Source organism: Cynocephalus volans, chromosome 4 (assembly GCF_027409185.1).
Source record: "Cynocephalus volans isolate mCynVol1 chromosome 4, mCynVol1.pri, whole genome shotgun sequence".
Taxonomy (NCBI): domain Eukaryota; kingdom Metazoa; phylum Chordata; class Mammalia; order Dermoptera; family Cynocephalidae; genus Cynocephalus; species Cynocephalus volans.
In genome coordinates this window covers 105648428-105662059 of record NC_084463.1, presented here as the reverse complement: position 1 = coordinate 105662059, position 13632 = coordinate 105648428, and the positions used below count along the sequence as shown (strand labels likewise).

Genomic DNA, 13632 nt, shown 5'->3' with positions numbered 1-13632 from the left:
CAGGGAATAAATATAGTGGGTTAGAAATCCTGATTCTCCTTCGATCTTAGAATAGGATTTTTAGGTAATGCATGAATGAGCCAGAAGGATCTTGAGTAGGGGGCAAAAGTCCACAGATAAGTTTGGCAAAAGCCATCTAATCAATTCTAATCACTGTTTAGGGATGGGATTGTGTACTTTGACTGTTTTAGGTTGCTGGTTTCATTTTGGTTTGAATGACTACTGACTGTTTAACCTACTGATTGTTCTTTAGATATGTTAAGGAAACTGCTTGAATGCTGTTTAAATATGCTAAAAAAATCCCTGCAGGAAGTATGTAGAAAAGAAAATGTTTACTAAGGATAAGCTTTTGTTGGTGAATTGACCTAGCTTTTTGCAGATTACATTCTGGAAAGTCACATTGTTAATTTACTGCTGTTACTACTTTTACTCTGCCTGTTTTTATGTCCTTCTTTCATGATTGAATCAACTGATTTTTCTTGTGAAAATTCCTTGTCTTGTCAATAAAAAGCAAGGCTGATCTTGAATCGGGGCTGCTCCCCTGATGGGCGGCAGTCCCTCCAAGCCTCCTTCATGTTACCTTGAGTGAATTATTTCTTTCTCTTTTTTCCTTCTTGGTTACACAGACGGAAGTATAACAAATAAATATGTACTTTGGAGAAGAAAACATGGGGAAGTTGAAGAGTTCATCAAAGCATAATTATTTTACCATCTGTCTTCCTGTCAAAGGCAAAGCTTCATTTCAGGGTGACTCACTAAGAGGGTGGGACCCAAGAGTCCCTACTTGGAGGCATCCCATTGGTCTACAGTTTCTCCTCCCCTCTCTTGCCCGCCCTCAAAAATTAAACTTTCATTTATTGCATAAATGAAGGTCTTCTGTGGGAAATTTTTTTGTGGCAATTAGCTCAAACCCTGCCTTCACTCTTCTCTGCAAAATCAAGACTTCTTCTCTGGTGTCTGAAGGTGTACTGACGGATTTGCAGAGGCCAGAGGTCTGGAGATTTCGGACAGAAAAACTGAATTTGTTTGGGTGAGTTTGATTTGTCATCCCTAAAGCTGCTCTGAAGAGGAGGGGAAAAACCCAGCTTGCAGGCTTCCTGCTGTGAGTGCTGACGGGGAGCCACCGGGGCAGCCTGGAGGAGGGGCGGCTTCCAAAGAAGAGGGGTTTGAAGAAGTGGAAGGCTTTGTTTCCTGGACGGACTGTTATTTTTCCAGGCTTAATGTCTCCACATCTCCATTTATTCTATAGTTTAAAATTGCACTTTGCTGAAGAGAGAAGTTCTTCTCTTCCAAAGGCAGACAGCAACTTTTCCCCAAAATGAGGCAAAGTCAGAGGGATCTTGGAATTCTAATAGCTTAATAATAAACAGTCTAATAAGTAGAGTTTCTGCAGGACCCTATACATCAGTTCTCATCACTTGGCCTGTCTGTTTAGGATCGTTGATAGTGTGTTAGCTGGCCAGCTCTACAGCCTCTTTTCTATTCACTCCTCCTACTGGAGCCCCAAGTCCAGACTCAGGGAGCTACTGTAGTTCCTTATAAATCCCTAACCTTGCTCCTTCTTCCCCTTGAGCCATGTCTGCTTCCCAGAAACATAGCACAGCTGAGAGATCAAGAACAGAAGAAGTACATGGGGAGAATTTCCAGATGTGGCACGTTTCCTACCTTTTAATAAACAAAATGAGTTGCTTAACTGATGTTAAAGATGTGAAAACATACCAGAAGTGGCATGACACAGACCCTGAGACCTGTGATTGAAGAAAGTTCGTTTATCCCCACCCCCTACCCAGGAAAGGCACAGCTTCAATCAGGCTAATTCTGGTATATCATAGATGCCAATCAAAACTCTTTTCTTACACTGACTTTTCCTTGTGAAACTGAATCTTACTGCTTTAGTTTGATTTAGAGGGGTTCACCTCTGCCTCATACTCCTTGTTACTTTTCTGGTCATAAGTCAGTCTTCTAAACTTACAATCATCTCTCTATCATTGCCATATATCACAGTGTTTTAAAAATGATTCATTAATTTTCTGCTTCAGTTTTTTTTTTTTAATTTTGTTAGTTTGATAGGGAGTGCACATTAAGTGTTTTTGATATATTGGGTATTGGGTCCTGTTTCTTGGCATACAACCTCTAAAATCTTAAAATCTTTATTGTAGTATGTGACTATCTGTATATTACAGAGTGGCTGCTGATTGGCAGTTCCTAGATAGCTTCAGGATGGGGCTGATCAGAGGAAATACCCAGGACAGATTAGAGTGTTGGGACTTTCAGACCCACTTTCCCAACCTACAGGGAGATGTGGGGGGCAGAAGATTAAGTTGAACTAACTGTCAATCATTTGATTATCCATGCATATTTAATGAAGCCTCTGTAAAAATCAAAAAGGACAGAGTTTGGAGAGTTTACAGATAGCTGTACACATGGAGGTGACTGGAGGGTGGCAGGCCAGGGAGCGCTGGAATCTCCACGCTCCTTCCCACATGCCTCACCCTATGCATCTCCTTATCTGTATCCTTTGTTATATTATTCATGATAAGTAGGAAAATGTAAGTAAAGTGTTTCCTTGAGTTCTGTGAGCCATTCCAGAAAATTTATCAAACCTGATGACGGGGTCCTGAGAACCCCCAATTAATAACTGGTTGATCAGAGGCACAGGTAAAAACAACCTGGAGCTAGTGACTGGCATCAGAAATGGGGAGTAGCATGGCAGGACTGAGCCCTCAACCTGTAAAATCTGAGCATATCACTATGTACATAGTGTCAAAATTCAATTAGAGGACACCCAAAGTGTGCCTACTGCTGAAGGATTGCTTGCTTGGTGTAAGGGGGAAAACCCCACAAATCTGGTCACAGAAGTCTTCTGTGGTGGATGTTGACTGGGAATATAGGAAATCCTGAGTTTGTAAATCTTCTTTTTTTTTTTTTTTTTTTTGTCTTTTTCGTGACTGGCACTCAGCCAGTGAGTGCACCGGCCATTCCTATATAGGATCCGAACCCGCGGCGGGAGCGTCGCTGTGCTCTCAGCGCCGCACTCTCCCGAGTGCGCCACGGGCTCGGCCCAAGTTTGTAAATCTATACAATAATATTACATGACATTGCTCAGCAAATGAAAAGTACAGTATCATTTTTTTACCCTACTTAGGAAAAGTGACCCTTTCTCATATAACATCAATAATTTGAATCTTCCTCATTCTTAGCAAAACAAATTTACCCCAGTCACAGAATAAGAAAGTTCTGTCTATATCCTTATTATATGGATTTTTACCAAACCAAGTTGTTTCTTTTAATGTCTCTGTGCTTGTCTTTAGTTGTCACCTCTGGGATGTGTTGCTTTATATTTTCATTAACTTAGATGTCAGGAGAAGACCCATGTGTAGGATACAATCATCTGTGGTAGCCAGCAGCCCTGGGAGATGTCAGGCAACTACCTGTCATGTTTGCATCTCTACCTCCTGAATTCTGTGAGGCCCTTGGGTCACTACTTAGGTACTGGTGTGGTCATTCCCATGAATGGGGGATCTGGCTCCTCTGTCTCCTTCTGTGTCTGTTATGGCAGCAGCTGCTCTGACATTAGCTCCTTGTATCCCCACTGTGAACATAAATTCCACAGCCTCATGGCAGAACCATGTTCCTCTTCTCCCTCCTGTGTAGGCTCTTGATGCTCACAACACTGGTTGAATCCTTAATAAGATAATGGATAACTGGAGGCCACACCCCATGTTTGGATCACAGTTTGAGTTGTGAACAGGGCTAGACATTATCATATGATGTAAACCCCTGATCTTACCATGCAGTAGCAGAGGCTGATCTAGGCCGTAGTCTCTGCCGCCTAACACCATATAGCCTGTGGCCAGTTTTCGGTATCTGTGCCACTGGCTAGATTACACCTCTATCAATTCTTCACCCTCGTTCTCTTTCAAGTTCCTTCCACAGATGATGGGAGCAGTGGACAGTTTTTGTCGGTCTCACGTTATCTCCATTCAGCTCTTATAACTGTCCTTTTCCTCTATCAAAGAAAGGGAAATACCAGTTGTCTCATACTGGAAATCTTTCTTTTACCATCAAACCTTGGAAACCATTAGTATGTTAATAATTACAAAGGGTCATCCAAAAGTTCATGAAAAGTTTTGTATTATCTTTTATTTATATTTTTAAACAAACTTTTTAAAGTACCCTCATATCAGGATATTCCTTTTTGTTAATTAATTAATTCCTCACAGACCCATCTGCAGAGAGATCCTGACAGAACCCCTGAGCCTCTGAGGCCACGGGGCCATTACTGAGTCCGGACCTGAGAGTCAGCATCACAGTGCTGCCATGTCATAATACCCATTCAGACTGACCACTAGCAGTAGTTTCAAATCTGGTTTGCCATTCCTCTAATGCATCTTAACAGGCCATAAACTATCTAGGTTTATATAGCATAGCAAGGGGGTGCAGGACAGTAGGTACAGCTGGCATGCCTGCCTCGGGGGAGCTCTCAGTGAGGGGCCTCAGAGTAGAACAGTTGGTACATTATGCCCATCATCTCAGCTTTTTAAGAAACCAGACTAACTGGATGTGTGTGAAACTACCATAGGATAGGGAAGCCTAGTACTCCAAAGGTCTGGTTATCTTGTGAAAGTCATTGAGCACAGCTTTCAGGGGCCTAAAAGACACGTTTGGTTATATGATTCATTCTCTTCTTGTGGAAAATGAGATCTGTTATTAGCAACTGAAGTTCAAACTGGTCAAAATGTGCTTTATATATCAGGCAAGTTTTCCTTCAAATAAGTAATGAGGACTACAAGAAAGCTGACATTCCATTTTCTTGTAACCCAGTAGGTTTCCCAAAGGGGAAAAAGAATACTAGGGAAGAGTAAGTCAATATTGTCTTTACAGGAAAATAGAGCACAGGCCTGATGTTAACCCTTTGTTCCCACACATTCATTCTAATTCCCATCCCCGCCCCTCTTACCCCAATTATCTCTCACTCTCATCTGCTCTTCATTTCCTCCATCACCTTGTCCTGCAAGCTGTCACCACCTTTGTTTGAGCAACTGTGTCTCCTTCCCAGTGGATCTTCCCACTGCTACCCAGGAGCGATCAGATCTTTCACACCCAAGTGCAGAGCTAATTATACCATTATTCTCCTCTGGTAATTAATATTGCTAATTCTAATTGATGATTGACATTGATAATTTCTCATTGCTCTTAAAAAAGAATCCCTAAATAGTACAAGATTTGGGAAGTGTCACATTTTCTGGTTTCTGCAGGCTTATGTAAGTAAAGGTGTAGCAGCTCTGTGCCCACCAGTCACTCTGGCTATTTAAAACTAGAAGGTGCAGCATCTCTCATTAACAGGTTATTCACATATGCAGTTTGTTCTACCTGTTACATTTGTCCTCTTTCTCAGCCCATATTTTCTTCAGGTTCTTCACGATTCAGTTAAATCCTTATGTTCTCAAGTTGGAATTCTTGGATAACCCTCTGTTTTCCCATTATATGGCTTCCGAACAGTATGTATGTCTCTTTAGTGTTTATCAAGTCTGCTCTTTGTGTATATACATATGGCTGTGATTTAATTTACTATGACTGTTGAAGTGAAAGTCAAGTTTAAAGTGGTTTACATCTTCTGTTGATCTTTGTGTTTTGGATTTTGGTCCAGTTGCTAGCATATAAAATCTGTCATCAATAATAATTTGTCAAATGATCTTGTCTGGTATTTTGAGGAGTCTCTCCCAAGGCAGCTTCCATTTCATCTGTGTTTATATTAACCAAGTCTCTGTCATGTATGATCCTATGAGTTTATCTGTATTAACTCCCTTCCCTCTGTCCACATGCATATACATCCTCAGACCCCTATAAATTTCTGTGGCAAATTTCCAGGAAAGTCTCTCCAGAACCTCCTGGCTGATCTGGATTTCTCCACTTCCAACCCCCCCTTGTTCTAGGTATTAACTGAGTCTACACAATTGTCTCTGTTAGTCTTTAACTCTGTGGGGCAGCAGACAGACCCTGAAGGAGGAACTGGCATACAGGGTCATTGCAGCTCAACATGTGGAAGATAAATGAGTTTTGTAAGTCACTCACTATGTCTGTTTACACATTTGATGAAAGGATTTGCTCTTACCATGTCCACATAAACATTATCATTTATTTTGTGGTGATAACAAGTGAAATCATTGCAGATGTACAGTGAGTGATGAGATTGGTTACACTGTAGATGAGATATTCATAGCATGTATTTGTGATGTTATGACATGGGGGAGGAGAATTTGACAAAGTCATAATAACATCAGGAAGTGTTCCATGCTGAGGGAAGAGCAAGTGTAAAAGCTCTGAGACATAAGAGGTTTGCTGCTTTTAACAATGAGTATGTTTTTGATGTGGAAAAGAAAAGACAGGATAGATGGTGGATCACACAAAGAGCTTGGAAGAAAAGTCCGCAGTCTGTCCTTCTATTTAGTGAAAGTAAAGGAAAATAACCATCACACAGATAAGGATAGAATGTAGTGTGTGACATGAACCTGGAGTAAAGTGTTTAAAATTATTGTGGAAATCCCTTTTCACCGGGTCACCAAACTCCTTTACTTTTCTATCTCCCTTTTTATTTTGTCTTTCAATATTTTGGTCTTGGCCCATTTTTTGTTTCTGCACAAACCGTATCCTATCTATTCCTACTATTCTCACTCTTCCCCTTTCAACTTGCCCAGTAATTCAGGAATCTGTGAACAAGAGGAATCCCAGACGTCAGGAGCGGCAGGAGCAGAGGAGCTGTTGCTATGGCTTCGGCGTTCCTGGAGAAATTGGAGGAGGAGGTGACCTGCCCCATTTGCCTGGAGCTCCTGACAGAACCTGTGAGCTTAGACTGTGGCCACAGCTTCTGCCAAGCCTGCATCACTGCAAACCAGAAGATGTCCACAGTAGTCCAAGAAGGGGAGGGCAGCTGCCCTATGTGCCGAATCCGATACCAGATTGAGAATCTGCGGCCTAGTTGGCATCAGGCCAACATAGTTGAGATGCTCAAGGAGGTGAAGTTGAGTCCAGAGGAGGGGCAGAAAGTAGATCACTGTGTACGCCATGGAGAGAAACTCCAGCTCTTCTGTAAGGAAGATGGTAAGATCATTTGCTGGCTCTGTGAGCGGTCTCAGGAGCACCGTGGTCACCACACATTCCTCACAGAGGAGGTTGTCCAGGAGCATCAGGTAAGAAAAAGGATAAAGAAAAGATGGGAGAGAAAATGCAATCTGATGGGCAATCTCCATAGTGCATTCTCCTTTAAATATCTGTGACCATAAACCCAAGCCCTGAGATTTCTTTCCATTCCATTCTTACCTTCCGAGGCCTGAAGGACACCTCTGTGCAGTCTACCCAATTACAAAAGAATAAACCTAGAATACACAAACTTAGACAGAACTAAATGATTGTTCCATATGTGTAGCAATTTAGTGCCCAAGAAAAGCTCTGATTACCTCCTTCAGCAGGAGAATACCTGGGGTGGTTTGAGATATAATTTCTTTTCTTGCTGCAGAATCAGATTCTTCTTCCAGGACAAAAAGAATCAGTGTATTTGTGATAGGATGGTGACTTGTAATATTTGAAACTTAAAGAACAAGAACACATTCACTATCTCAGGTTTTCTTCCAAGTCATAGATTCAAATTGCTGCTTCACAGTTTCTAGAAAGTCCAGTTATTTTCTGAGATCAACCTGATTTGTTCCATGTTTATCCTCTATCCAGATGCAGAGAAAATTCACAGCTTGACCCTGGTGTGACTTCTTTCTCACAGGAAAAGCTCCAGGCAGCTCTGGAGAAGCTGAAGAAACAGCAGCAGGAAGCTGAGAAGTTAGAAGCTGACATCCAAGAAGAGAGAACTTCCTGGAAGGCAGGTGGAGACACTCCTGAGAGAGTTAGCCAAAAATCTGGGCAGGACCTGAGGAGGGAGCCCCCTTTCTCTATTCAGCCAGTCAATAATGAAGTCATTTGATTAGTGATACTCCTGTTCTTCCTCCTTTCCCCGATGGGGGTGGAGGCTGGACAGTGAATATATCACAAATGAATGCAGCTATTTGGAGGGAGCTATTCACATGGAAGGACTCTCTGGTCAGGATGGCTGTTGAATCCTGTGCCCCACTCCTGTGGTCTTTTTTGAGTCTGTGACTCTTTGGGGGAAAGACATTTGGCAGTGACTCACGGTTCTGTCCTGCGTGTCCCAACTTGAGCAGAGGTTTCAGGGGGTGGCGTTAGGAGTAATGTGGACATGCATGTGTGTCCTGGACAGCTGAGTGAAAGCTCAGCCACACCCAGTTATCCTGGTTTGGATCCGTGCAAGCCTTGTTATTGCCAGTCTAAGGTCATTGTTTTGGAATGACATGAAGGGAAAATAATAGGAATCATATGCTTTCCTAAGAACTGCTCCCCTGTTTCTGTCTTCTGTCCCTAGGAGAACTCTCCACAAAAAATAGTTTTGTTTTGTTTTGTTTTGTTTCTGGCTCCCAGCCTCTGCCTGATAGTCTGAGTATCTTCTCTCTTTCTCATCCCTGAAGAATCTAATACAGTATGAGAGAGAAACTGTCCAGTCAGAGTTTGAAAAACTGAGAGCCATCCTGGACTGCGAAGAGCAAAACCAGCTGCAAAAGCTGGAGAAAGAGGAGAGAGGTATTTTGAAAATCCTTGCAGAGTCTGAAATTGAGCTGGCCCAGCAGAGCCAGGTGGTGAGAGATCTCATCTCAGATGTGGAGCGTCGGTTGCAGGGGACAGCAATGGAGATGCTGCAGGTAAGACTTGGAATGAAGCCCTAACATCTGAGATTCAGAAAAAATGGAAATTATTACCATCTCTTCTGTGTTGCTGTGTCCTTTCTGGTTGTGATGCTAAGTTCTTTGGGCCCTGCTTCATCAACTGCAGAGGTTATAGGAAAGATCCAATGTTTTAATAGCCAGAGAAAACTCCATTTTTATTAATTTCTAAATTAATAAAACATTTGAGTGAAAACATTTGAGCTTGGAGAGAAGATTCATGGTGTCCAGTGCTATGTTTTAGGTAGGTCTGTGATCTAGTGTTGAGCACATATCAGGCACATTTTCATCACTCAGCTAAGTCAATATCAAACAAATGCACTTCAGGTTACAAGAGATCTTTTTATTTTTTCTCCGTGTTAAATACGTTGAATCTTTTCTCCGCTTTATTTTCTAAAAAATTGTGAAGGACTCCTATTATTTCTTCTTTATATAATCAAAGGAACTCACTGGCAACAATGTCTTAGTCTGTTTTTTTCTTTTTGAAAAATATTAAACTTTTAAATTTTTAAATTTTTATTGGGATTATTTAGATTGTTTTATACTTCTTGGGTGTGTTTTTATATCTCTGTAGGAATATTTTATATTTTGACTAAGTTGTCAAATATGTAGGCCTAAAGTTACTCATAAAAATTCTTTAGAATACCCTTAATTTCTATTTTTTCTTTTGTTATCTTTATTTATTTATTTAAATTGATAAGTAAAAATTATATATATTTATAGTGTACAACTCATAATTTTGAAATATACACATTTAAAAATGGCTAAATTGAGCTAGTTAACATATATATAACCTCACATACTTATTATTTTTTTGTGTTGGAACTGAAAATTTAATCTCTGCAGTTATCAAGAATACACTGTTATTACTATAGGTAACCATGTTATACAGTAGATCGCTTGAAGCTTTTCCTCCTATCTAACTGAAATTTTGTGTTCTTTGACTAATATTTTCCCAACTCCCCCTGTCTCCCCAGCCACTGTAAATTCCTCCTTACTCTCTGCTTCTGTGAGATGAACTTTTTCCACGTGTCTGAGTGATGTTATGCAGTATACGTATCTGTGTGCCTATTTCACTTAACATAAAGTCCTCCAGGTTCATCCACGTTGTTACAAATGACAGGATTTCCTCCTTTTATAAGGCTGAATAGTATTCCATTATTTATATATACCACATTTTCTTTATCCATTCAACCTTTTATGGACACTTAGGTTGATTCCATGCCTTGGAACTTATTCTTCTGCATGTGGATATTCAGTTGTCCTAATACAATTTATTGAAGAGACCCCTTCACTCAGTGTGTGTTTTTGACATTTTGCTGAAAAATCAACTGACTGTAAATGCATGGATTCTTTTTTTGTCTATTCTGTTCCACTGTTCTATGTGTCTGTTTTTAATACCAGTTACCATGCTGTTTTGGTTACTATAGCTCTGTAATAGATTTTGATGTCAGGTAGGGTGATGGCTTTATTGTTGCTTTTTTGGCTAAAGATTGCTTTGACAATTTGAGGTCTTTTGGGGTTCTAAAATAATTTTAGAATTTTTTTTCTAATTTTGTGAGAAAAGTTGTTGGAATTTTGATGAGAATCGCATTTAGCTTGTAGATCGCTTTTGGTGATATGGATTTTTGAACAATATTTCACAGTATTTTCACAATATTTTATAACCCATAAACAAAGGATATCTTTTCATTTTTATACGTTTTTCTAATTTCTTTCATCAATGTTTTGTAGTTTTCAGTATCCAATACACACACACACACACACACACACACACACACACACAGTAGCTATTGTAAATGGTGTTGTTTTTGTGATTTTTTAAAAAAATAGTTTGTTGGTAGTGTATAGAAATACTATTGATTGTTATATGTTAATTTTATATCCTTCAACATTGATGAATTTTTTTATTAGTTATTAGAGTTTTGGGGTGGAATCTTTAGAGTTTTCTATATATGAGATCAACTGTATACAAACAGATACAATTTTACTTCTTCCTTTTCAACTTTGATGCCTTTTATTTTTATTTTTTGCTTATTCACTCTGCTTAGGGCTTCCAGTACTATATTGAATACAGGTGGTGAGAGTGGGCATCCTTGTCTTATTCCCGATTTTTGAGAAAGAATTTTAAACTTATGGCCATATGTTTTGATATTATGTTATGATGTTATTACTATGATGTTAGCTGTGGGTTTGACATACATGGCCTTTATTGCATTATAGTATGTTCTATTTACTCCTAATTTGTTGAGTGTTTGTATTATGAAAGAATATCGAATTTTCTCAAATGATTTTTGTGCATCTATCAAGGAAATCAAATGGCATTTACCTGTTGTGTTAATGTGATGTATCACATTTCCAGATTTGCATATGTTGAAGCATGCTTGTGTGCCTGAGATATATCCCACTTCATTATTCTGAATTTTTTTAACATGCTGTTAAATTTGGTCTGCCAGGATTTTGCTGATGATTTCTGCATCCATGTTTATCAGGGAGATAAACCTGTAGTGTTCTTTTTTTCATTGTCCTTGTCTGGCTATGGTATCGCGTAATGCTTGTCTCATAAAATGGGTTTAAAAGCATCCCCTCCTGTTTAATTTTTTGAAAGAGCTTTAGAATTATTGATGTTAGCACTGCTCTTAATGTTTAGTAGAATTCAGCAGTGAAGTCATCAAGTCCAGGTCTTTTACTTCATGAAAGACTTTTTTATTGCTAATCCAATCTCCTTATTCATCAGTCATCTGTTTCGATTTTCTGTTTCTTTGACAGGCTTTATGAGCCTAGGAATGTATCTATTTGTTTTAGATAGCCTAATTTGTTGCTATTTAACTTTTCATTGTAGTCTCTTCTTATTGTTCATATTTCTGTGATATCGGTTATAAGGTCTCTTCTCTCAGTTCTGATCTTATTAACTTGAGTCTTCTCTGTTTTATTATTTTAATTTAGCTACAGATTTGTTGATTCTGTTTATCATTTCAAGAAATTAATTCAGTTTTATTTATTTTTCCTGTTGTTTCCTAGTTTCAATTTCAATTATTTCTTCTCTAATCTTTATTATTTCTTTCTATCTGCTAACTTTGGGGTTAGTTTGTCCCCCCCCCCCCCCAGTTTCCTGAAGTGTATTATTAGGTTGTTTGGGCTCTTTTCTTCTTTTTTGATGTAGGCATTTATTGCTACAACCTTCCCTTTCAGATGGCTTGTGATGCATTTCCTACATTTTTATATGTTTTGCTTTCATTTTAATTTGCTCAAGATATTTTTAAGTTTCTATTTTGATATTTTCATTGACCCATTGGTTACTTGGGGTCATGTTTTTTAAAAATTTTTATGTATTTGTTGATTTTCCAAAATTATTCCTCTTATTGATTTCTACTTTTATACCAGTACGATTAGAAACGATACATGTTTTTTCCTGCAATCAGTCACTTTATGTCTTTTGATTGGAAAATTTAATCCATTTATATTCAATGTAATCATTGATATGTAAGGACTTCCTACTGTCATTTTGTTAATTACTTTCTGGCTTTTTATAGGTCCTTTGTTCCTTTCTTCCTGTCTTGCACTCTTCCTTTGTGATTATTTGATATTTTCTAGTATTATGCTTTAATTTTAATTTTTTAAAATCTTCTATGTGTCTCCTATAGGTTTTAGTATTGTGGCTACCATGATGCTTAAAACAAAATTAATAACAGGCTATTTAATCTGAAAACAACTTAATTTTGATCACATTAAAAAAAAACAGAAACAAAAACAAAAAACACCCAAACAACTCTAGATTTTTAAACACTACCTCCCCACAAATTTAAATGTTTATTCAACAATTTACATATACTTATGTTGTCCATTCCTTAACAATTTATTGTAGCTAATACTATTTTAATAGTTTTATCTTTTAACCTTCATACTAAAGAAATAAGTGATTTGCCCATTATCCTTAAACAATTAGAGTATTCTACATTTGAAATTGTACTTAATTTTACCAGTGAGTTTTATACTTTCATATGTTTTTGTATTACTAATTAGAATACCTTTATTTGAGCTAGAAGAATTCCTTTGAGCATTTCTTGTAAGACAGGTCTAGTGTTTATGTACTTCCCCAGCATTTGCTTGTCTGAGAGTGTCTTTCACTCTTCTTTATATCTGAAGGAGCACTTTGCTGAGTACAAAATATTTGGTTGGCACTTCCCCCCACACCTACCCCCAGTATTTTGAATATATCATCTCACTCTGTCCTCACTTGTCTCTGCTGAAAAATATGCTGTCAGCTTTCCTGGAACTTTCTTATATATTATTTGCTTCTTTTCTCTTCCTACTTTCCAGATCCTTCCTTAATTCTTGATTATTGACACTCTGATTATAATATGTCTTGGTGTAGACTTGTTTAGATTAAATTCACTTTGCAACCTTTGACCTTTCTGAACTTGAGTATTTAATCTTTCTCCAAATTTAGAAAGTTTTATGCTGTTATTTATTTAAATAAACTTTCTACACTTTTGCCTTTCTCTTTCTCTTCTCAAACTCTTATAATTCAAAACATTGCTTTTTTGATGGTGCTCCACAAATCTCATAAGCATCTCTTGTTTCTTTTCACTTTTTTTTTTCTTCTCTGGTTGCGTATTAGGAAATGAAATGTTTTTAACTTAATGGATTCTTCTGCTTGGTTTGTTATGCTGTTGATGCTCTTTATTGTGTTTTTCAATTCATTCATTATATTTTTCATCTCAAGAATGTGTGTTTGTTTAATTTTTTGTTGAATAACTTCAATCTCTCTGTAAAACTTCTTGTTTTGGTCACTTATTGTTTTACTGATTTCATTAAAGTGTTTATGTGTATTTTCTTAAAGTTCACT

At 38.2% G+C, this 13632-nt stretch overlaps 2 protein-coding genes across 2 annotated transcripts in view; one reads left to right on the top strand and one right to left on the bottom strand.

Moving 5' to 3' along the window:
• The window catches only part of TRIM22 (tripartite motif containing 22), a 172700-nt gene that overhangs the window by 61254 nt on the left and 97814 nt on the right, over positions 1 to 13632 (bottom strand). Inside the window, exon 7 of the mRNA XM_063092842.1 lies at positions 1864 to 1890. Coding sequence (XP_062948912.1) covers positions 1864 to 1890 — 27 coding nt within the window. The remainder of the gene's footprint in view (positions 1 to 1863; positions 1891 to 13632) is intronic.
• LOC134374827 (tripartite motif-containing protein 5-like) lies at positions 6759 to 8786 on the top strand. The gene is made up of 3 exons (XM_063092843.1): positions 6759 to 7190; positions 7775 to 7870; positions 8532 to 8786. The coding sequence occupies exons 1-3, from the start codon at positions 6768 to 6770 to the stop codon at positions 8784 to 8786; spliced, it is 774 nt and encodes a 257-aa protein (XP_062948913.1). The 5' UTR covers positions 6759 to 6767.

Bases quoted from the DNA above. Each gene is read 5' to 3' on its own strand.
- LOC134374827 (XM_063092843.1), top strand. From the start codon at position 6,768: ATGGCTTCGGCGTTCCTGGAGAAATTGGAGGAGGAGGTGACCTGCCCC. The intron at 7,191-7,774 runs GTAAGAAAAAGG...TCTTTCTCACAG, and splicing joins AGGTTGTCCAGGAGCATCAG to GAAAAGCTCCAGGCAGCTCT. The intron at 7,871-8,531 runs GCAGGTGGAGAC...TCATCCCTGAAG, and splicing joins AAGAGAGAACTTCCTGGAAG to AATCTAATACAGTATGAGAG.